This window comes from Lupinus angustifolius, chromosome LG13 (assembly GCF_001865875.1).
Source record: "Lupinus angustifolius cultivar Tanjil chromosome LG13, LupAngTanjil_v1.0, whole genome shotgun sequence".
Lineage (NCBI taxonomy): Eukaryota > Viridiplantae > Streptophyta > Magnoliopsida > Fabales > Fabaceae > Lupinus > Lupinus angustifolius.
Genome location: NC_032021.1, coordinates 13,243,786 through 13,269,391, shown reverse-complemented (window position 1 = coordinate 13,269,391; position 25,606 = coordinate 13,243,786). Strand labels below are relative to the sequence as shown.

At 35.9% G+C, this 25,606-nt stretch overlaps 1 protein-coding gene across 5 annotated transcripts; it reads right to left on the bottom strand.

Annotated features, from left to right (window-relative positions):
* On the bottom strand, nucleotides 1,997-25,306 carry LOC109325359. Of its 5 annotated transcripts, XM_019557669.1 has the most exons (12): nucleotides 25,168-25,306; nucleotides 20,942-22,060; nucleotides 20,660-20,887; nucleotides 19,376-19,642; nucleotides 19,151-19,288; nucleotides 15,384-15,455; nucleotides 12,818-12,859; nucleotides 12,577-12,663; nucleotides 3,710-3,817; nucleotides 3,489-3,581; nucleotides 2,994-3,073; nucleotides 1,997-2,914 (listed from the first exon to the last, which is right to left on the bottom strand). In XM_019557669.1, exons 2-12 carry the CDS (start codon nucleotides 22,037-22,039, stop codon nucleotides 2,176-2,178), a joined length of 2,952 nt encoding a protein of 983 aa, XP_019413214.1. In that variant the 5' UTR covers nucleotides 22,040-22,060; nucleotides 25,168-25,306; the 3' UTR covers nucleotides 1,997-2,175. The 5 variants fall into 5 exon arrangements, with proteins under 5 accessions (XP_019413214.1, XP_019413212.1, XP_019413211.1 ...); XM_019557667.1 differs by having other exon boundaries at nucleotides 20,660-22,084; XM_019557666.1 differs by having other exon boundaries at nucleotides 20,660-22,060.

Below are 25,606 nucleotides of genomic sequence, written 5' to 3'. Positions count from 1 at the left end.
AGGCCACCATACCAAGGCCAAACAGAGGCCACAAGCATGAGAGCAGCAGGGCCATCAAGGCCCCTTCACCAAGGCCAACTCAACCAAATCACACACCATTCATTGCAGCACACGATAACTTGTGCCACAAGCAACCGCCTTTAATCCTTCCATTTTAGTTAACCTTTCTATTTTAGTTAGTTAGTTTGTTATTCCCTTTCCTATATAATTAGTATATGTGTAATCCTTGATAATTAATAAGATTCATTTCATTTTAATCAACCAAAAGATTCTCTTGCATTCTTGTTCATTTCTTTCTTCCTTCTCAAACAAGAAGTGTTATTCACTTTCTTCTCATTCAAGGAAGATTGTATCTTCACATTCTTTTATATTAAGTACACCAATCGAAAGTCAAAATCAATTCTTTTCACGATCCATCTAATTGTGTTATTAAAATTACTGCACAGAAATTGAAAAAACACATATTAAGAAATATAATTAATATTATTAATATTCAGAAAAATAATATTGATTTTCTATTTTACTATTTAAGCTTTATTCTTATCTCTCATCACTTGTTCCCCATAAGAGCATTATTGAAAATAAACATTTAATACTCTTTTGAAATTGCAATTAGACATATATTTTTAAATCAAATTTTATTGTATAAGTAGACAACTACTTTAAAATAGATAGAGTATTATACTACGATGATTGAATCCATAAAATAAAGTGAATCCTGGCTACCTAAATCAACTATAAAAGATTTCTCACATAAAAATTAAAAAAATGGCTTATCTTTGATTGGACAAATAGGATGATTTATCCAGGAACCAATAATAGGGCTCAATATTAAGTTGACGAGTCTCAATCCAACACTAAGGTCGTGCCTTACAATTCAAATTTTGAAAACGACCTACTAGTTAACTACAGTAAGATTATACATCTCTCCCGAAATTCAAGTGGTGCATTATGCCAACTATATAAAAAGTTGTAATTGTATGTGATGAAAAATATAACATTGTTTATCATAGGCCTGATGAGGTTGAATTTTTTCTTATGTCAAGGTAAAGCTATTAAAAAAACCTATTTAGTTAAGTATACATCCTTTAAGACTTCTAAGTAAGCATATCTATTGAACTAACGGTACATACCCATTAAACTCATGTTTTTAAGTAGGCTTATCTAAACCAACAATTAAATACATTTTTCATATATAATAATTTTAGCTATAATAAAATAGAAAAATATAATATTACCCAGTTATAATTAAATAGAATTGTTTGTCACTTTGTTATGTTTAATTGGTTTTATTAGAAGTCTTAAAGATATCATATTAAAGTAATTTTTTTGAGAGTTTAATATGTATATATTGTCAGTATATAGTTTTTTTATATTCACAACATATCATTCAACATTGATTTGTATTACTTTTATTTGAAAGTTAATAATAGTTAACATATGAATAGTCGATGATAAATTGACGGTATAAAAAATAATTACATTGTCAGTGTATATATATTAAATCCAAAACATATTCATCAATAAAGTGTCGATCAAATAGTGTAAAGCCAAATATTTGATTCCTATGGGCGACACTTGTAGAGATGAACAAATACATATCATGAAATGATTAATTCTTTATCTACAAGATAAAAAGATACATTGATTATACAAAAAAATATTTATTAACATTTAAAATTAAGTTTGTTAGCCTATTTAAAGACAAACCCAATAGCCCAATTAAAAGCTTCAAGTATAATAGACTACAGGTCAGATCATGCTTTTAGATAGGTAGGCATGGGCAGTTAAACAAGTCAGGTTCAGACAGTTATACATTATTACCTGGGACTGTTGTTTCCACCGGTAATAATTACACAGGGGTATGCAACATCTGAGGTAACTACAACACAACCAAAGTTTAATTCAACATAACCTCATACAGAATATCATTTCCAGATATAAACATTTGATCACCAGCTCAATGTCTAACAACAAAAACATTTTCATCATATGCCCAACCAAAAACAATGCTCCAAATTTGATGTATGCTACTTTTTTTGAAAATAGTACACATGTTACATAACCAATCAGATTAATGAATCTATTCCAGCACAAGGTGAAATATTTTTATACTACATACTGCATACTGCATTCATCATAAAACCAACAATTCCAACCAATACTCTGAAATGGTCATTCTTTAAACCTCTCCCTGTATAGATTGAGAGCAACATACTCAACTGTCACCTTTCTGTCATCAAAGAAACGTCCATGCAGAGAATGTGCCGCTAAGCAACATGCTTCTGTTCTTCCAAACTCAACCAGAACAGAACCTGATTCAAATATGTGATTAGAAATATCATCTTCCTCATTGATGCCCTTACTGGGACCAACTAATTCTGTTCCTGAACTAGTGGTGTGTTCTGAAAAGCCTTCGCGAAATGTACCAATGGTGCTGGTTAAGTTCATATCACCAGCCACTATCTTGTTTTCAATATCTACACCGACATCATTAGCCATCATAGTATCATGCAATTTCTGCCCAACTTCGGGTGTATCCTGGTGATCCGGACATTCCTGAATGATACTATTGCCCTTGTCTTCAACTGTTGCATCGCTCACAAGCTGTTCCCCTTGACATGATTTATTGTCAAAACCTCCATGGGCATGTTTATCAGCATTAACGCTAATACAATCATCATCAAACTTATCTTCCTCCACCTCTTTTTCATAATGGAACTCCACACCACTTGTTTCTTTGGGCTTCGGGTCAGTAGCCTTTTCAGAAATGCTAGATTCTGTATTGTCAATAACATGGACTGTGTCTTGAGAAGCTTCTTTAGAATCCACAGCATTTACAACTTCACATTCTTCTAAATTGGTCTTCTCACTGCTATGCTTGATTACGTTAAGTGACTTAATAGTCCCAAATCTGCAAGATAAGAACTTAATAAGATGAATATTTATAAACTTAAACTTGGGAATGGGTGGAAAAAAGTTATATTAAGGACCTTGCACATTCCGATCGTACATCCTTCAAAATTTCTTCAATTGCCATGTCAGAAAGAGAAGAGAGAGACTCCACTGTGAACTATTCATATCGCACAAGTGAAATTCAAAAGGTCATCATCAAAACATGCAGTACAACTAATAATTACTAAAAAGAGCACATACTTCACTCAAACACTTCGCGTGTTCAGCAAAGGCCCAATAAAGCATCATACAATTCTAATTACCCTCTCAAATAATCGAAAAGGATTTATAATGAAGACAAAGGACAGGCTGGAAACTTTGGCTTCAAAGTTCAAGCTAAACACTTCTTATAGCACAACTTTCATAATAACACCATTAACAGTAATTGAATTCATACAGTTCAAAACAATCCCTTCTACCCACCAAAAAAACCCTAACAAAGCCGCTTAATAATAATAGAAAGAGAATAAGAAGTCCACAGAAACTGATAAAAAGCATAAAAAACTGAAGAAAAGCTAAACTGAATTTCATACCACATCTTTAATCTTTAAAACTTGAGTTGGCTTTCTGAGCAGTGGCTTTGCATGCTCTGGAATCCCATAAGATGGTGATTTACCACCATTTTCCTAGAATATATTTATTTCAGTAAGTAGCCATTGCTGGTTATATAGAAAGTTATGGACATAATTCTAATGTAATAAATGAATCACATCCAAGGATTAGACCAAGTCAAAAGAGTGGATGGTGAAGTTACCAAGGGCGATGAATCAGGCATAGCCTGAACAACTGTTAGTACTTTCCCAGCCAGCTTCATACCATTCAAACCAGCACAAGCTTTGATGGTAACAGAGTGGTCCACATACTGAAAAGGTCATGCAAATAAGATCATTCAATGTATGAAAAAAAGAGACAAGAACATGACAGAAAATAAAATAAGAAAACAAAATAATATAATTTTAGACTAATTAGGTAACAGAATCCCCAAATAAAAGTAACAGGGCATGTGCTGGCTTGTAGATGGCTTAAGGGAGAAAACATGCTGAAAATAAGAAAGCATAGTAGGCTTGGAAGAGACCAAACTGACAAGTTAAATAATTGAGTAAGAGCCATATAATGCCAAGATTAATAAAACCTAATCAAACCACCAGCCCAAAAAGTTGTTTGCCTTTTGCACCTAATAGGTTTGTTTCTACATGGAGTGGCTCGGTTATCAGTCTCCGGTATGTTTTTCATGTCAAGGACAAACTCTCTAACAACCTTAAGCAATTAGATAAGGGATCATGAATCACTTTATATCTCTAACATGCCTCCTCACAGAAGTGCTTCCTGGAATTGAAGCATGAACAATGCACATGCTCATTTTACTTTGTGATAAATTTATCTTTCTAATTGCATGCTCCACGGAGCAGATTGAACTCCTTACAAGTTCAACATAGAGAATATGATACTGACAGATACTGATATTAATAGTATAAAACAACAAGAACGACAACGTGCCAAGCTCCATTTTCAATGATAGAAAAACATAGACAAAAGTGGAAGATTAAGAAAAAATGGGTGGCCCAGTGCACAAGACACCCACTTAGTGGAATCTGGGGAGGGTAGAGACAAAGAAAGAAGTAAATAAAAAGAGATCTGCAAGGCAGATCTCTATCCTATGACTTAAGTCAAACCCAAACCTATGTATTCTCTCCCCAAACCATCTGCTCATTTGTCATAACCATGTTAGGTAATTGTTGCAATCTATTTTCTTTCCATTCCTATCATCTCCCAGTAGCTCTAAATGTTTCCACTAGCTGTAAATGCTGCCACTTACTGCCCTCTTCACTCATTCCACTAATAGAGTGTCTATCCCCTGCCAAGTTTCAGCTGGAGGACCTTATCCTCCAGGTGAGGGAAACTCCACCTAGGTCTCATTGCTTGAAGCATGAGGACTAGGCTATGTTTAAACAAAATGAACTCCCACCACCATCCCACAGACCTGCAAGAAACAACAACTTTCCTAATGCAACATGCAGCTGCTTATTATCAGCAATTGTCTACTTCATCAGTACATTCGTAGTCAAGTACTCTCTTAGAATATATGAAATTATCTTGTGATATCTTTTTTGATATCTTTAAATACTTTACAGTGTCATAGATCTCTTAGGATTTATTCTCTTTTTATTATTTCACGATTTGCTTCCTTTTGAAGTAAAACTCAGTCTACTCTAAATTATAATTAGGAACTTTTTGTTCGTCTTTTGTATCACACATCACATCAAATCAATATGAATCTCATTATTCCAAGACTCATTTTTTTCTTTTCCTCCTTCCTTACAGCACCAAATTTAGTATGGTAACAAAGCAGGACCATCCTTCATGACCTTTCCCATCACTATTCTGGTGCCGAGTTCCCAAAAATAAAGAACCCCAATTGGCTACCTCTCCTTATTGGGACATCTTTCAAATGCCTTCTTTTCATCTCATTCACCATTGATGTTTCCAGCAGTCCGGCACCATCTCCAGCCATCCTACGGCCTATTATTTTTACAACATTTTTAACCAGTATCAGATTTTTTTTTTTTCATATATCTAACCACCATGTTCATGCTTGCCACACTATCTCTAGTCAGTACAAGACAAGCCTGTATTGCATCTGTTCGACACCTTTATGTGGCTGTTTGACGCTCTTGGTTGTGTTAAGCAGTAATTGCCACTTAAATCCAGTGTGCTCATCTTACCTTTATTAGCATCTGCTTCTTTGGGGGTTGTCATGTCGTTCTTCTCACTATGGAATATACAAATGGTTGCTCTTCTTACCGACAATCATTATGGTAGTCACTCCTCTCCCATGGATGAATCATATTGATGATGACTTTTTTTCACATCGACGATCATTCTGATAGTGGAATGTTATTTATGACTCACTAGCCCAGCTCAATATCCAGGAAGCTTTGGCCCCAGCTTTGTTCATTTGCGTTGCCTATCTCCGCCCCAGATACTCTACCCTTGGTTCTGTCCCATATGCAGTGGCCGTTGTCTTCATCTCAAAAGCAAACTCCTAGCCTTAGTTTCAATTTCAGAGTTTTTGATTACCAACACTGTTTGGTTGAAGCTTCCAAATGCGAAGGAACTTTTGGCAAACGGATGATCATCCCATCTGTCTTGCTGGGTTATCTTTCCAGCAATATTCATCTATCTGACAACTCCAGCATCCTTGAATTGCCTTCCCAACTGTTGTTTTTGTGGTGCCCCATTTATATTTGTTATTTTTATTATAAAAACATTTGTAACAACCTTAAAGTTTAGTAAGCTTAAAATTGAGGGGAAGTGTTACAATATCATATCTTTTATGTCTTCAAATATTTTAGAGTATCTTATACTCAGTGTGGTACAGTTGGCTGAAAAACCAGGTAAAGGTCGAAAACTAGCTGAAGGCTAAAGATTGATAAGCTACATTATCGAACTGGAAGTGTTTGTAAATCGGGCCTTATAAACTAAAGGCTTTTTAAAAATTCCCTCCAACTAAACAGAGTTATGGGCTTATTTTTTGTCACTAAACGGCTTTAGAGGATCTCTTATGATTTGGTTCCTATATTAACATTTATGAACTTGTTTCCTTATTTAAGTAGGATTAGAAGACAACTATTACTGGTAAATGCTCCCACTTACTGTCCTCTTCACTCACTCTACACATCCATTAATTGTCTAATTGTTTAAATGGGGGTCTATCAGATATCATATCAAATACCAACTCTCGAAGGAGCTTAAGCTATCAGGTATCATAAACCAGTTTCTTTATTTTTCACAGTTCCCCATAATGCCACATCATTAAGCAACTTGATAAGCACTAGTATCAATGTAAGAAAGTTAGAACAAGGAAGTGAAAAGAAATGCCCCAACACACAATCAATTGAATTCGTGGTAGGGTTCTAATGATTTTATTGAGAAAGAAGTAGAATTACAAGAAGGTGATGAAAGAAACACAAAAGAGGATCCCTCGATCCTTCCCTAACTGATTCCACAATCAGTTTCCCACTATTTTCTTAACTGCCCAACCCCTTTAGCCCCACCTTCTATTTATAGGCATCTAACTACTAACTACCAAGGGTGGGGAGGGAAAGTTGGTTATTTAACAACCAAACCTTCCTCTTGCCCCTTTTATACACATGTTTAATATCTAATTTGGCTTTGGCCTTATCAATAACCTCCCCTAAACTTTTTAACTTGTCCTCAAGTTGGAATTGAGGAAAAGTCTCCTGTAGAGTGGTAGTTGATTCCCATGTGCTATCATGCTCAGTGAGATTATGCCATTTGGTCAAGACCTCCATCTCCCCTTGCTCATTCTGTCTATAATTTGTGACGTCCTATGGAATCACCTCTACACCATCTCCTCATTCAACATAGGTGGTAAGGGCTGAGGCTGCTGATGAGGTTTAAGAGCCCCCTTCTGCAGAGAAACATGAAAAACTGGATGAACTTTAGTTCCGGCAGGTAGGTCCAACTGATAGGCCACCTCCCATACTTTCTGAAGTATCTGATAAGGCCTATAATACCTAGGAGCTAGTTTGGCATAAGGCCTAGTAGCAATGGATTTCAACTTATAGGGCTGCAACTTGAGGAACACCCAGTCTCCTACCTCAAACTCCACTGTTCTTCTATGCTTGTTAGCTACTTGCTTCATCAAATTTTGTGCCTTAGCCAAGTTAGTTTTCAATTCTTCTAGTACCCCATCCCTTTTCCTAAACATCTGATTGACTTCTTCTACTCTGGAGGAGCATTGTTCCTGCTTTTATCAGCACAAGGGGCTCTCTCCCATACAAAGCTTTGAATGGAGTCATTCCAGCTGAACTGTTGTAGTTGGAATTGAACCAAAACTCTGCCCAGTGCAACCAATCCACCCACTGCTTAGGACCCACATAACACCTTAAGTAAGTCTCTAGGCACCTGTTAGTCACCTCAGTCTGCCCATCTGTTTGAGGATGGTATGAAGTTCTCATCTTCAACTGTATACCGACCAATTTGAACAACTCCTTCCAGAAATGGCTCAGAAATAGAGGATCCCTATCTGAAACTATGGATGTAGGAAATTCATGTAGTTTAACTACTCCCTTAAAAAATACAACAGCTACATCCTTGGCTGAATAAGGGTGCCCTAATGCAAAGAAGTGAGCATACTTAGTAAGCCTGTCCACCACTACATAGATAGTATATTTACCTCTGGTTCTAAGAAGGCCTCCTATAAAGTCCATTGAGAGATCCGTCCATACCTGTTGAGGGATAGGTAGAGGCTACAATAACCCTGCAGGTGCCAAAGTGGAATATTTATTCCTTTGGCATATGTCACATTCTTCTATGAAGGTTTTGATATCTGTTCTCATCCCCTCCCAGAATAGAAAACTTGCAATCCTCTTGTAAGTTCTCAGATAACTAGAATGTCCCCCTACAAAGGTCTCATGGCATTCAGAGAGAATAAGGGGAATCTTGTTGGAATTCCTTAACAAGACCAATTTGTTTTAGTAGTATAGAATCCCTTTTTTCAATTCAAACCCCGAGTGGTTAGTAGAAGACACCATTAGATCTTGCATCACCTGCCTCCACTTAGGGTCCAATTGCAACTCTTCAACCCAGCCTGCAACCTCCTCATTAGTTACTATGGTGATAGCAGTATACATGAGCCTCCTAGACAAAGCATCAGCAACAGAGTTCTCACTTCCTGGTTTGTACTGAATTTCAAAGTCCAACCCTATTAATTTCACAGCCCACTTAAATTGTTCATCTAAGAATAATTTTTGATCTGTTAGGAATTTTAAACTCCTCTGGTCAATCCTAATTACGAAATGCTTGCCCATGAGATAATACCTCCATTTCTGAGTAGTCTGCACCAATGCCATCAGCTCCCTCTCATATACTGATCTTTGTTGTGCTTTTGGAGATAACCCCTTGCTCCAGTAGGCCAAGTGTCTCCCTCCTTGCATCAATACAGCCCCTAAACCCTTGTTGGAAGCCTCAGTCTCCACTACAAATTCCTTGTTGAAGTCAGGAACAGCAAACATACGTAGCTCAGTCATAACCTCCTTCAATTTCTCAAAGGCAGAGTCTTCATCTGACCAAGTGAAAGCTTCCTTCTTGAGCAAGTTAGTGAGGGGTCTAGCAATCCTGCTATAATCCTTTACAAACTTCCTATAATACCTTATAAGTCCTAAGAATCCCCTTAACCCCTTGACATTGGTTGGCACTGGCCAGGTCTTCATATCTTCTACCTTGGAACTATCAGCAGATACCCCCTGTTGAAATAACATGCCCTAAGTATTCAATACTGGTTTGGCCAAAGCTACATTTTTTTGGATTAGCATTGAGGGCATTCTTCATCAATAGGGCTAGAACTACCTCCAAATGGTGGCCACGGGAAGTCAAATCAGAGTTGTATACTAGAATATCACCAAAGAACCCCAAGGTGAATTTTCTCAAGTATGGCCTTAGGATGTCATTCATGAGGGCCTGGAATGTTGGGGAAGCATTAGTTAGCCCAAAGGGCATAACTAAGAACTCATAATGTCCTTCATGAGTCCTAAAGGTTGTTTTCTCCACATCTTCTAGCTTCATTCTAATCTGGTGATATCCAGACTTCATATCCAACTTAGAAAACACCCTAACTCCACTTAATTCATCTAATAATTCTTCAATCTGGGGAATAGGGAATTTGTTAGGGATGGTTACCTTATTGAGAGCTCTTCCACACAAAACCTCCAACCTCCATCCTTTTTCTTCACCAGAATTATAGGGCTAGAGTAGGGGTTAATGCTAGGCCTGATAACCCCAACTTCTAACATCTCAGCCACCAATCTTTCTACTTCTGATTTCTTATAGTGAGGGCACCTATAAGGTCTGATATGAGGAATTTATGCTCCCTCCCTGAGGTGTATGGCATGGTCCTGCATTCTAGTAGGAGGTAGACCCTGAATATCTTGAAAAATGGGTGAAATTGTTGCAACACTCCCTTCAAATCTGGTGGTATTGGCCTCTCTATTCCAGGTCTATTAGTATCATCACAATGCAATAATAGGCCCTCACCCTCCTCCCTTAAGATTTGCATAAAAGCTCCTAGTGACAATTCTGCTTTAGTCATAGCAGGGTCCCCCTCTATAGTAGTGACTGAGCTCCCCTTCTGGACAGATAATTTCATCTTCCCAAAGTCAGCATTCACTTCTCCCAAGCTGGCTAGCCAATCCAACCCAAGCACCACATCCAGCCCTCTTAGAGAAAACAAATAGAAATCTTGAATTATCTCTAGTTGTAAGAGGATTTTGAGTTGGGCACATTTACCTTGACATTGTATATGGTGCCCATCTCCTACTTCCACTACATAAGCTTGAGTCTTCTCCACATTGAGTTTCAGGGTATCTACTAGTTTTTTCATATGAAATTGTGGGAAGCACCACAATCAATCACGACTACCACTAGATAGTCTCCCACTAAGCCCCCTACCTTCCAGGACTTGGTTGAAGTCAGTCCCTTCATAGAATATAAGGACAACTGCAAGGAGTTGAAGGGTTGCAATTATGTCTCTACCTCTTCCCCTTCCTCACTCTCTTCCTCCTCAGCCATCAATAGCATGCTCAACTGTTTATTCTTGCACTTATGTTCTCTGGAAAATGGTTCATCACACCTAAAGCACAAGCCTTTATCTCTTTTTTCCCTCATTTATGCACTAGATAACCTCCTGTACTCCCCTAGGCCTCTAGAATTGCTATTCTCAGGAGTAATCCTTTGATTTCCCTATACACCGAAGCTACCCACAGAGGATCCTTCCTTCCTACTACTATTTGTTGAGGGGTCCAATGTCACTACCTTGTTGTAAGAACTTCCCCGATTTGATCCAAAACTTCTGGAATAACTCATGTGAGTCCTCTTCTGCACCACTACATTCTTTTGTTCTATGAGCATAGCTTTATGGATTACTTCCTATAAGGATTCCAGTTCATAAAGCCTCACCTCCACCCTTAGCTCCTCTTTGAGACCATTTAAAAATACCCCTCTAAGGAACCCCGGATCTTTATCCTTAAGAGCTCCTACGCATTTCTCAAATTCATCAACATACGCCTCAACACTTCCTTCCTGCTTCAATGATAACAACAACTCAAAGGGATTCTACACCATGGGAGGTTAGAATCTCCTAACCACGACTATTTTAAAACTATCCCAAAAGGGTGAAGGATTGCATCCCTCCCACCATTGGTACCGGCTGAATGCCCTAACTTCTAGTGCCACCATAGTTGCTCTCATCTTCTCCGCTTCACTAATATCCCTCATCGAGAAGTATCTCTCCAATTTCTGCACCCACCCATAGGCATCTTCTCCCATGAATATCGGAATCTCGAGTTTCCTCCACCTATCTTGACCAGGGTTCAATTTGTAACTGTCAACTTCATCTTCATTGCCTCCCCCCATGGAATTCTTACTTGAATTCACCCCTAATTTGGTAGCAATGGCAGCCAACAATTCCTCCGTCTTCTTGGTTCGAGCTTCAGTCAATTCCAACCTCATTTGTAATTCTTCCCTTTCTAGCATCCAGCTCTCATTATCCTTCGCCATGACTCGTGTGGAAACCATGCGACGAAACCCTATCAGCGGCGGTGGCGATTCTCCCAACAGGCATCAAGATGGTGCTCTGATACTAGTGATAAGCACTGGTATCAATGTAAGAAAGTTAGATCAAGGAAGTGAAAAGAAATGCCCCTAACCCACGATCAATTGAATTCGTGGTAGGGTTCTAATGATTTTATTGAGAAAGAAGTAGAATTACAAGAAGGTGATGAAAGAAACACAGAAGAGGATCCCTCGATCCTTCCCTAACTGATTCCACAATCAGTTTCCCATTATTTTCTTATTTGCCCAACCCCTTTAGCCTCACCTTCTATTTATAGGCATCTAACTACTAATTACCAAGGGTGAGGAGGGAAAGTTGGTTATTTAACAACCAAACCTTCCTCTTGCCCCTTTTATACACATGTTTAATTTCGAGTTTGGCCTTGGCATTATCACAACTCAACTAATATTTTATTCCACCCCACAAATTCCAAGTTTCTTAAATGGGCCCCACAAGGACACAACCTCCCCCATACTCTTATATTTCACACACTTTTCACTGTGGGATCCACTGAACAATACACATTCCCTAAAAAAAACCCTACAAAAAGTAAGATGCATATCTTATTGCTCTAAGCATTACACCGATAAAGTTGCTCCCAGGTGTAAGATCATAAATGGCATCGATAAATTAAAGTAAAATAAATGTTTCTTCTATTCTATACAACTGGACTAATACTGCATTTGTAAACACGTTGATGATGAGCATGTAACAGAATTTTGAAAAGGCTGAGAAAAAAATGCAAGCATTTGCAATCGAAACACGGAAAATACATCAAACGAGATTCACCGTTTAAACAAATATAAAATCAAGAGACCCATAAGCAACATGGTGCCCACTTTGAAAGCCAATTGAATAAATTTAAATATAGTATGACCGCTATAACAAATCACTAACTTGTAAGGCGGATGGAATAAATTTAAAATCATAGTATGTCCACTACAACAAATCACAATTAAAAGATAAACAAGAAATCAATGCATCATTACCTCAAGAAAAGCACACAATCCATTGGTGTCCTTAGTCTCAAAGTGATAAGCCTTCAAAGATCCAAACGCACCAGCAATCTCCATAAGCTGGATTAGCAAGGCAAAGTATGCAGATTGTCACAAGAAAGGCAATGTATGCATGTTTAGTTTCAGAAGGTGGAGACAGTTTAACATAAAAAAATTCTTAAACATCATACATAGATAAAGTCTAAAAAGGGATTATTTTTTTCTTAATAATTACCATCTCTGAAGAAAGATGATTTGAAATTCCTCCGATGAAGATCTGCCACACAAAAAACACTATCACTAGACAAACAATCAATTGATAACATGAAAATAATTGACAAAGATGTTCAATTCACATGAAGTATCAACAGCAGAAAAAAATGTTAATATGGAACCCAGAAAGCATTTAAAGCTATTAATTCAAAAAATAATGGCTTGAAAGTCAACAATGACACAAGGTAATGAGATCCTTTAAAGCAAATACATCTTCATCAGAAGGAGGATTCTTCTTTATCAGGTTCAGGTTACTCTTGGTGACATGGCCCATAGGTATAATTTATCCAAGCACTAGTTACAGCTAAAAAAACTAGTTCACGAGGGGTAACACACTAACACATATTAAATAAGCAACTAAGCACTTTCTAGAAAATAAATCACAAAAATAACTTAAATCGTACTAACCATTAAGCAAAAAAAACATTTATTCTTGAAGAACAATAAGAAATGGACCTAGACCACTAATTGACTAAGATGCTAATAAGATTAGGCCTAAGCCTAGCATTAACAATGTGTATAGAAGGAGAAATATGTAAGTCTAGTTAGAGATTTCGTAATTGTAACACATTTACTAAAGTATCCCTAAGTAGTTAGTTTGTTAGTTAGGCTATAAATAAGGAACTAGTCTCTTGGAGGAAGGGGAGTTAATTGGGAAGTAAATTCTGATTGTGGAATCAGGGGAAAGGTCGTGGGACCTTTTGGGGAAAGGTCGTGGGACCTTTTGGGGAAAGGTCGTGGGACCTTTTGGGGAAAGGTCGTGGGACCTTTTGGGGAAAGGTCGTGGGACCTTTTGGGGAAAGGTCGTGGGACCTTTTGGGGAAAGGTCGTGGGACCTTTTGGGGAAAGGTCGTGGGACCTTTTGGGGAAAGGTCGTGGGACCTTTTGTACATCTCAATTCTTGTTCTTCTTTCATTCTTTCTAATAATATTCTTGTTCTTAATCCCAACCAAGAATCACATTGATTCTTGTTTAGGGTATTGTTTTCCATTAATTCCTTTCTTTCTTCTTGATTTTATCGGATGCTCTGATTTACTACATGTTATCCTCATATATATTTATACAGGGGGCTGCTAAATATACTCCCACTTGTTTTTTAGGAGTATATTACCAAGCTACACCAACAATTTTGGACTAGAATACCCATATTCTTGCTATTAAAAAAAACTAACTTAAGGGTATGTTACGAACAGGGAAACCTTATCGAGGAAAGAGATGCTTCATTTAATTGAAAAAGAGAAAATAAATCTGTTAATAAATAAACACATATATCATTATCATAATTTATTAAAATATTAATAATTTATTTTAATATTTGTTACTGACACATTATCACTGTTTATATATTATTTGATTGAGACTATTCTATATATTATATTATGAACTAGATTTTGGAGCTCTTATATCAATCAGTACAATTTTAAAATGATTTTAAAGAAGCATCTACATATCAACTTATTGATTTAAGCTAGATATTTATTAAAAATCTGGGCTAAAGCCTAAAAAGATACCACAAAATATTTATTTTAAAAACTGTGTGCACAACCTAATCCTGACAAAACCAATGTCTATTATTTATAAAAATAAATTAAATTAAAAAAGTGGTTAAATTTTTTATATATCATTTTTATCAAATATAAACAGAAATATTATATGAATAGAATAAATTAACAGTTTAATATATCAAGGCACTTAATAGATATAGAAGAACAAACATACCATTACCATAAACAATATTTAGAAAGTTGTAATTCATATTCATTCTACAAAAATAATTAAAAACGTATATGAAAATCCAACTTATAATGAGACAAAGATAAATCGAACTTAATATTTAATAACTTACTTAAATGATAAATGTGTTTCTTTTCTATTGGCAAAATGTCTATTCCCGCTCATTAGCCAACCATAACTTTGTAAAATAGAAAACTAAAAGTATCATTGGTTAGTAGAGTGTGGGTGTGGATAGGCAATTTGTAGTGTTAATAATCTCACCCTATTAAGATAAGACTCCACTACTCCTTCATTAATTGTATCAACATTTTACTAACGAACACTCAAAGTTAAAATTGTGTTAAATAGAGATAACATAGGTACTCTAGTCCAAAAGAGCTGGTATATCTTGCTAATATACTCCTTTTGAAAAGCAAGTAAGAGTACATTAGCACATATATTATCCCCAACGTAACAGTAAGATTGTTTGCCTTGTGATCTGGAGATCGTGGGTTCAAATCCAGGAAACAATCCTCTTTGTGTGCAAGGGTCTGCACACATCTACTCTTCCCATATCCCACTAGGTGGGAGCCTCGTGCACTGGGTTGCCCTCTCCCTCCCTCTCTCTCTATATATATATATATTACAGAATCCATACACAAAAACTTATTTACGGCATTGAAACTTTATTCTCCATTGTTTAACGAAAAGATGAAGCCATGAGGGTGAAGAGTTTGAGCAACGCAACTAAGGATACCTTCAAGCTAACACAAACGAAGTAAAATTATAAATTCTAGACTGTTTGACATGCACACCTTGTCCGGTGAATCCACTACAATCTCGCTTATTGTGACAGAAGCATCCGCGGATCTCTCTGGTTCACCAGTCTGCATGAAAATAGCAATTGTCTGAAAACCTGCTACATGGATGATAACCGCAGTGTTCCTTAAAAATGCAAATTTCACAAAAAGGCAGTAGTTTGAAATAATAATACATTTGTGGCATCAAATTCAAAAATCCAAATTGATCAGTTGACATTAACCTTAACTTTATGATACAAAAAGTACGCATCATCCATAAGTTACGTATCAAACAATCATGTATAAACATAACATATCAGTGACCAATACAAAATCCTGCAAAAAAACTTCTCACTTATATCTGAAACTTGTGAAACAAACTGAAATAAAAAAGTTCTGATGACCATCTAGCGTAGTCACTCATTCCCATGGCCGGATGTGGTATGAAGGTGGGGGATCAACCCCCGAAGCCAGAATTTGTTAGTTCCCCACCTAGATCCCAACAGAGATCTCCTACCACACCAAACATATGCTCTCACCAACACCTTAAAATCATATTTCATTAGTGTTACCATTATCAAATCTCTAACTCCATAATTAGTCACATCAAAATACTGTACAACAACATCATAAAAGGAAGAAAAAAATGTTCCAAACACTTGAAAATTCTATTTTTTTCTTAATTTAGTTGAAATGTGAAGACCACCTGCACAACATCAAAAGGGTCATTACAAAGAATGCAAAATATTAAGACAAAAAAATGATGCATCTATTTTAACCAAAAGTATCTCAATTTGTCTTGTGACTTGTTGCAACTTACTGCAAGAAGGCATACTTATTCTGAGGAAAATCAAGTCATCTTGCGGCCATAAACAAATTAAACAAAAACAATTGCAGCCCAAATCATCTCAAAGGTAAAATTACAGAAGAAATACAATAGGATTGTGAAATATGCTATAATTCTTTAAACACATACAATTAGTATGTTATATTCAACTACAGGGAGAAAAGAAACCAATTAGATGGATACAGGGTCATACTGACTCCAAAATTAGTAAAGATTCTTCCTTTAAGTGTTGTATAGATGTCAAGTCACAAGTACCAATGCACATAAAATTATATGTGAAAGAGAAGATATTGAGCTAAGAATGCTGAATGCACCTTCATCCATGATTTGTTTGGTGTAAAATGCACCTCATCTAAGTTATTTAAGAATGACATGTCAGCATGTAACATAGTCCAGATATGTTCAAGCCTAGGGATACCGGATATGAAGCTAAATCAGGATCCTCAGGAAAAGAAGAGGACAGACACTGCAGCCAAGAGTGACATAAGCAGGTTCAGGAATAGGTTGCAACCCGTAGCGCTTACATGCTGAACTCGACATAACAAACAAAGCATGAGATCATAAGTAGCATTGTCAGAGCAACCTAGAACAATAAGGCTGAAACATTGGCCAGTTAAATCCTGGTAACACATTACTTGTCAATACACCAGGAAGTCTTCTTAATTAAGGGTCGGCTCCATCACCATCCAGAAAGTGTATTACGAAATAGCTCATATAAACATCCTATTTAAAAGATTTCAATACTAGGGTCAGAAAATATCTCACATAATGGACCAAGCACATCACTCCATGTGAATTATAAAGCTCTTGAAGCTACAGAAGCATTTTCTAGCATTTGATTACGAACAATATGAATTCATTTTCCAACAAAAAGTCCAAGTAAACTAACTAAATATGTCAGTACACAAAGTTCTCAGTTTATAAAGACACCCTCACAAGCATACCCGAGGGGATTGGATATAAGCCTTTTTAAAGCTGAGTTAAGTTGAGCTTTAAGCTTGCTTCAAGGCTAAGGATATAAGACAACCACTAAATGTTAGGCCTCATAGGGCACTCTAGATCTTCAGTGTCAGAACAAAAATGGAATAGAATGATTATCCTGTGAGTTTTTTTTACATGTGTTTGATGCATGAAAGAAAATTGGGATATATTGTGTTTGGGAGGTTTTATGCAAACATAAAAGAAATTACAACACCAGCTAAGTTTATTTGCAACTAATGCAATAGTATATCTTGGTTGGGTTTATAATATGACTATATTTGCGAAAAAGAACATACTGCGATAGTTGTTAACTTATTCTAAAACCTACCAGATATGCACAAAGATCATAGATATCCTGTCCACCAAAAAGTGCATCAATACAAATAATACTTTCATAGAAATAGTTACCAATAAATCAGAGTCACTAGTTTTCTTTTGAGCATGGAAATTCTCAAACTACCTTCCGTATGGTGATTCAGCCATGGACTAATAAGCACAAAAAGAAATCACACTTTTTAAATACTTCTGTGAAGAATTTGATTTTCTAAATTTACCTAGATATACCATAGGCCAGTTGCAAGAGCTACCAAGAGGATCAGTAATATTAATCAAAATTCAAAATACGGTGTATGATATCGTAAGCCTCACAATGCCCTCTCTTCTGATATTTGTGTGCTGTGCAGTAATCAGCTCAGAAACAATAAACCAGGTTTTTTTGTTCTTTTTTTGCATTGTGAAGTGGCCAATTCCCATTGGAATAGCCATTTTGAGATTCTAGGTGAGCACCTGTGCTTCAACTTATGAGCACAGTTTGGTGGTTCAATATATCGATATATTGGTTTTAAAATATTCTCAAAAAAATTATTCTGCAGGATGTAGAGAACTAGTGTTGAATCAGGCCAACATCCCAGTCATCAATCATAGAACATTCAACTCAAGATGGACATGCCAAGAGTCAAACACATTTTTCAGGCTTCTGGCTCACCTGAGAAAGCTCTTATTCAATTTGAGCTTCACGATAATTTTGACTGATTTTAAAATAGAAATGTAAAGCCTTCTCAAAGTAGTTAATGCTATGATCCTCTAAAATCCATTGACTGCCCAATGCCCAAATTATTATAAATGGTTCTAGTCTCATATTTTCAACCAATATGGGACTTCAATACTTTAATGCTACTGATTAAACAGTAACTATCAGAATGTGATCATATTGCGAAGTTCAAAAGACCTACTGATATAAATCAAATTGTAGAAGAATGCCAAAGCATAATAAGCTGAATTTGACAATTTCGAATTTAAACATCAATATCATGACAGAAACAATCAAGAATATATAAAAGTATCTTAGAATATCTTGAACTATATTATAGAGAGTATCTAGATCATACTTAGATATAGAGAGAATATATCATATTATGATGATCATATCTTAGATTTTTGTATAGTATCTTAGAATATCTCTTAGAATTGAGATTACTTTATTTTATCTTTTATGATTTGTTTTCTTATCGATTAGGAGTCTATTATTAGTATAAATAGGGGTTTGTATTTTGTCTTGTATCACATTATAATCACAAAAATTACATTATCATCACTTCAACATTCACAATATTATTAATACAATTTACTATTTTAATCATTCATTTTTCTCTTGCATATTTAAACCCTATAATTTGAGCACAAATTAAAAATAAAAATAAAAGGAATTTATCAATTTAAAACAGGTACACATAAGCAAGAGAAGTGGTAAGACAATATTCATCCAAATATTTATTTTTATAAACACCTACATAATCTTTTGAGAAAACAAAAGGAAATACTAGAATGTAATATCTTTTTAAAAAGTTGAAATTCCATAAGAGAAAATCAACAAACACCATACATTTGTAATAAATAGCTGAGTTATATGATACAGATCAGAGAAAGAAGGTATGGGTAAGATTTTGATACTTACCGCAGCTTCAACATAGTCTTTGGGGCGTCTTATTTTCACAGTAGAGCCAAAAAGTGTAATGCCATCAAAAGAAAGAGCAGCTGATGCATCCTCCGCTGTAAGAAATTCTACAAGTGCTTGGCCCCTATCTTTATGCAACTGCAACAAAGATATGCAAGACAGACCTCAAACTCATTGCTTAATAGAAAATATTAAGAACTTTAACATTTTTCTCAACAAACTTACAATGCAGCTGATACATGGTTGTGCTTGTTGGATATGATTTACACTAGCAGGGAGCAAGAGGTTATTGAAACAATCGACCACAGTTTTCTCAGACGCTGAATCTGGTAGATTCTCTAGATAAAGCCTTCTCATAGGCCGGGTTGCTTGTGTCAGTTGGACAGAATCGATGTTGGCATTCTTGCCTGTTAATACATTATTCACAAAAGACACTGGCAGAGGCTTCACAATGGCTGGATCTACAGAAGTAGCTGCCACCACATCATGCATGTTGGATAACACGGTGTGATTTGATAATTGAAAACTAGAAGAAATAAAAGCTGAAGCGGGATTATCTGTCCCTACAGGGGGAAGATCCCATCCAACTCTTTTCTTCTCCATGGAATTCTTAGATGGGGAAGGAGTCTTAACAGCAGCCTCACTTTTCCTCTTCCTAGGTGAATAGCCGCCAAGTCTACTTGTAGACCCACCATGTCGATGATGGTCATCATTTGAATCATTAGTTGATACTCTACTTCTTTCAATGTCAGAATGCTTTTTTCCTGAAGTATCTTTCTGAGAAAGCACAGACAACTCATTATGCTCTTCGTTATAAGAAGAATGCTTCTGTGCCCTTGGTGAAAAAGACTGTGACCTTCGTCTTCTATCCACACGCTCTTGGCTTCTAGACCTTCTCCTCTTTTTTGTTGATTCTTCAAAATGTGACCTCATTTTTTCCCTCCTCTCTTTTATCTCATAATTCCCTGAGTTATGACGTTTCATGATATCTTTTTTCCTTGCAGCATTCCTGTCTTGAGTTTTATCATCTCCATTTCGATATTTTTCTTTGATTTCTCTTTCATATTTTCCTCTACTATCCTCTGTATGCCTATGCTTATCAGCTGAATCTATATGATTCTTTTTTTCTGCTACTTCTTTAGAATCATTGCTTGACCACTTTTTCCTTTTCCCCCTATCATGACTATCTTTGACATGCTTCCTTTCAGCAGGATACTTGTTAGGACTTTCATCATCTGCAATCTGGTTCTTTTTTTGTATTTTCCTTTCATATTTTGGCCTATTTGTTTCCGCATATCTATCCTTATTAACTGAATCTTTTGAGTGCTTATTTCCGACGTCATACTCAGAATTATCACGCATGCGTTCATTACTTCTCCACCCATGCATCACTCTGCCAGTTTTACTTTCTTCATGCATCTCTCTGCCAGTATTACTTTCTTTAGTAGTCCTGTTTTTGTTATTTAATCCAGCACTAGATTTGGTTTCTAGGTTATCGTTTTCCCGCATGTTGGATAACACGGTGTGATTTGATAATTGAAAACTAGAAGAAATAAAAGCTGAAGCGGGATTATCTGTCCCTACAGGGGGAAGATCCCATCCAACTCTTTTCTTCTCCATGGAATTCTTAGATGGGGAAGGAGTCTTAACAGCAGCCTCACTTTTCCTCTTCCTAGGTGAATAGCCGCCAAGTCTACTTGTAGACCCACCATGTCGATGATGGTCATCATTTGAATCATTAGTTGATACTCTACTTCTTTCAATGTCAGAATGCTTTTTTCCTGAAGTATCTTTCTGAGAAAGCACAGACAACTCATTATGCTCTTCGTTATAAGAAGAATGCTTCTGTGCCCTTGGTGAAAAAGACTGTGACCTTCGTCTTCTATCCACACGCTCTTGGCTTCTAGACCTTCTCCTCTTTTTTGTTGATTCTTCAAAATGTGACCTCATTTTTTCCCTCCTCTCTTTTATCTCATAATTCCCTGAGTTATGACGTTTCATGATATCTTTTTTCCTTGCAGCATTCCTGTCTTGAGTTTTATCATCTCCATTTCGATATTTTTCTTTGATTTCTCTTTCATATTTTCCTCTACTATCCTCTGTATGCCTATGCTTATCAGCTGAATCTATATGATTCTTTTTTTCTGCTACTTCTTTAGAATCATTGCTTGACCACTTTTTCCTTTTCCCCCTATCATGACTATCTTTGACATGCTTCCTTTCAGCAGGATACTTGTTAGGACTTTCATCATCTGCAATCTGGTTCTTTTTTTGTATTTTCCTTTCATATTTTGGCCTATTTGTTTCCGCATATCTATCCTTATTAACTGAATCTTTTGAGTGCTTATTTCCGACGTCATACTCAGAATTATCACGCATGCGTTCATTACTTCTCCACCCATGCATCACTCTGCCAGTTTTACTTTCTTCATGCATCTCTCTGCCAGTATTACTTTCTTTAGTAGTCCTGTTTTTGTTATTTAATCCAGCACTAGATTTGGTTTCTAGGTTATCGTTTTCCCTGTCTTTCCCTTCAATTAATCTATCCCCCTTTATGCAAATGCTTGCAATCTTTTTTCTAGAACTTACCATCACTAGTTCCTTCAAAGCTTGTTCTTCCATGCCAGAGACTGAACTATTATGATGTTTACCGGTACCCAGAGAATGAAAGCGATGAGAAAATTTCTTGGAAGAATCTTCAGGTGATGTATTCCGTGATTTCTTGGCAGGGTCTTTTCCATTTTCAAGTAATTCTTTCTGTTTTCTTCTGAACATAATATCTTCGAGACTTGATGGCCTCGTACGGGCTGCACTCTCTTCATCATAGTTATCCATGGAAAGACGATTATGTTGTCCATGCTTCTCCTTCAACCGACCAGACCAGCTCATCTTGCCTTGTATGATAATAATCTGCAAAACAGATTATACCAGATCCTGAGAACAAGAAATGACAACTTGTTGAAATCTTGAAATTATCCCTAGATAGAGTATACCATATCCTGAGAAGAAAAAACAAGGTTTCCAACCGCAAACATGGATCTATATGCAACAAAGTATTCAACTAAATGAAAGGCAGAAGGCTCTATTTCAAGCACTCTGCCACTTCCCACGTAATGTCACTGACACTCGATGGTTTTTCAAAGTCCATAATCAAATTTGAACTATAAGAAATAAGGAATTAGGGTTCTAAGCATACTCATCAAGTCATAACAATGTATTAATTGGAGTGTTCCAATTCTACATATTAGGATCTCAAACTATTAACTGAAGTCACAATGGTTTAATCCTTGTTATATAACAGTTCAGTTCATAACTTCATATGTTTATCCAAGTTCTTCCTTCCCGCTCAGTCCAATAAGTGTGCTAATTAAGGTCTTCCAAATAAACAATGATGTAATAATGTAATGGCTTCTAAGCTGCGTATTGGGCATTCACTGATTGTTATTATAATAGGAAAAGGAAATCATTAAGAGTTAAAGGAGACATAAGAGGAGGGTAAGATACTCTTCTAAAACACAGAAATCAGGAATAAAAAAGGAGACATAAGGCAGAATGCATAAGCCCGAAAGCATTCCAAGTCCCTCTGACTCTGAGTATCAGAAAATAAATACTTCTTAAATTCAAGAGCCCACAATGAGCAAAGAAAGATTATCAAATGCTAAAAAGGATGCAACGTAAGGAACTTTGACAAAAAATTCTGGTACTTTATCATAGGATTATATAATATGATGACACAGATCCATGGTAATGCCATACAGAAACAATTCAAACTCTGCAATAAATCAAAACTGAGTGCAACAACAATAACCAAGTCTTTATCCTACTAGGTGGGGTCGGATAAATGGATCGAACAATGTCATAATGTTTTAACATAAATCATTTTCATTGACAAAGCATTGATCTCTAAGTTTTTCTTCATCATTTTGCTTATGGTTTTTCTTGGCCTCCCTCTTCCTCTAGGGATTGTACAAAATCTGAGGATTCTTACCAATCTAATTAAAGTGTTGTCCACTGAATTTTATACTTTTAGATAATTTGGAAAACATAAAATAAAACCCACAAAAACATGATGTCTAAGTAAATTAGTTGTTAAACTTCTAGCCAAATAAACCCTAAAGAGGCAAATAAGGCCTAGATATTAATTATTGATTTGCTATCATGGTAGAATATTTAACACTACCATCTAATCATGTGCTGAATCATCATAACAAGGATTTAACTATAACAACAACTATCTGAAAAGCCTAATTGTTTTATCAGCTTGGAAACTTACAATTAGATGACACTGCAAAAAAAAAAATCCAGTAAAACAAATGAAAAATTAAAATCAAAGTCTACATCTGTTAATCTTTAAGACCTAGAACAGATTCAGCTTTCTACAATATCTACATCTCTTACCCTGATAATCAGCTTCTGTGTTTCATTCCTTCAGGGACATTGTCAATAATTGAAAGTGAATATTTGCATTGTCATTTCTTCATAGAAATAAAAACATCTTTTGTTACACGCGAGGGAGCACTTATAGTTTGTTTCATCACAAAAGAAGTATTATTAGATGAGAAGAGAAGAAAGAGTACCAAAAATGAGGATAAGACATCCATACAAAAAGTAAGAAACAGTCAAAACTATGTGTGATAGACCAATGCAACAAGGTGTAACAATCCCTCTGCATGTCTACCATAAAATCCCACTACAAAACTCATGGGTAGAGTACAAAAGGGAGACCAAAAGGGTAACCCTATCCCAAATGAAGTCTAGAGTCATTGAAAATTCTATTGTTCCTTTCCAACCATCTACACCAAAGAAAAGAAACTGAGTACTACCCTACAGTTTTGGCATCTTTACAAGAACTAAAACCTCTAAATTTAGTAATGAGAAAAGAGTGCAAAAAAAGATGAGGACCGCTTTCAAATCTGAACCATGCATTATATACATATCAGGAGGACTGTTAGAGATATGCATTCCTATAGCATGTTGTTAGTGTTAATCCAATTAAAAACAGCAGAAGCTTTAACCTTAAAGATCTTTGGATATCTACAGTTTATCCCAGAGAAAAACTACTTGTATTGTTACAAAAATCCAGTAACTCAAAAAATGATTTAAAATGTGAACAATCCTGAGGGATCAAAGACCCATGCCCGAGTCAAGAACAAAACAGAAATGAATATAGTCAAAGATAATCAAAAAAATTAAAGGCTAAGGGTCCGTTCGCAAGTTGAATTTGGGAGGGGAACTTCACAAGTATATTTCATGACTCTCTTTGATAACACTGGTATCTAAGAAAGAATAGTAGAATAGACGAAATTGAAAGGAATAGCCCCTAAAACAGAGTCAAATTGATTCTGTTAGGTTTCTAAGTGAATTTTATTGAAAAATAGATGAATTGCAATAGAAGAATGTTACAAGGGATCCCACGATCCTTTTTCCCCAACTGATTCCTCAATCCCCCCCCCTCAATGTCCTATTTATGGACATTTTAACTAACTAACAACTAACTGATTAGGGGTATATCAATAACTTTGCTATCCCTTAACAACTAACTGATTGGTCGTATCCTATCACTCTTTCTCTTCCATCCATTACCTTTCAAGAACCAAATCACATATAGACCCTAAGAAAAAAAAATCCAGGGACTAGCAAGAGAAACTCCTCTCGCCGAGTTGGTATCTCATTCATTCGGATGCAAACCATACTTGCTTTGAATGACTTGATGCCATAAAGAGTACTACTACTGTGAAACAAATTTCCAAAGCCAATTTAACAATCAATATATAATTCTTGAACACTAAATTACCAAAGCCCAACCAACCTCATCCTATTCTTCTTATAAGCAACAATAATCTCAAAATTACAAATTTCCAGCAACATTTATAACCAAATCATTAACCTAGGGTTATTGTCGCCCTCTAAAGCATAACCCTAATTCAAAGAAACGTAAGCTATGATGAAGACATAGACAAAAATTGAAATCCGAAAATGGAGAAGCGTATACTCAAATGGAAAGTAAGAGATAGAACCTGAAGAGAGAATGATACGGTGGTTGACGGCGGAGGAAATGGAAGAGAATATGAATGAGTAGCGGAGCGGAGGAATACGGTGGTGGTTAGCGAAGGATTGAGTTGAAGGACTGATTTGCTAATATATAGAATATAGAATATCTTCCTTAAAATTACTTCTTTTTCTTTTATTCCTTCTTTTTTTTAACACTTGATAATTCATATCTTCATAAAAAATTGAAGGACTTCAGATTTTATTTTATGTTTTATTAAATATTTATTTTAGGCTCATATATTTTTTTAATTTTATGAGTTTAGTCCTTAAAAAATGAAAAGACCTAAAATGTTCCCTCAAAATTTTAAATATAGATCAAATTAATTATCTTTAGTATATTTTACAACATTTAGTATGGACTAATTTGACCTTAAAAAATTAATTTGACTCACATTTGAAATCTTT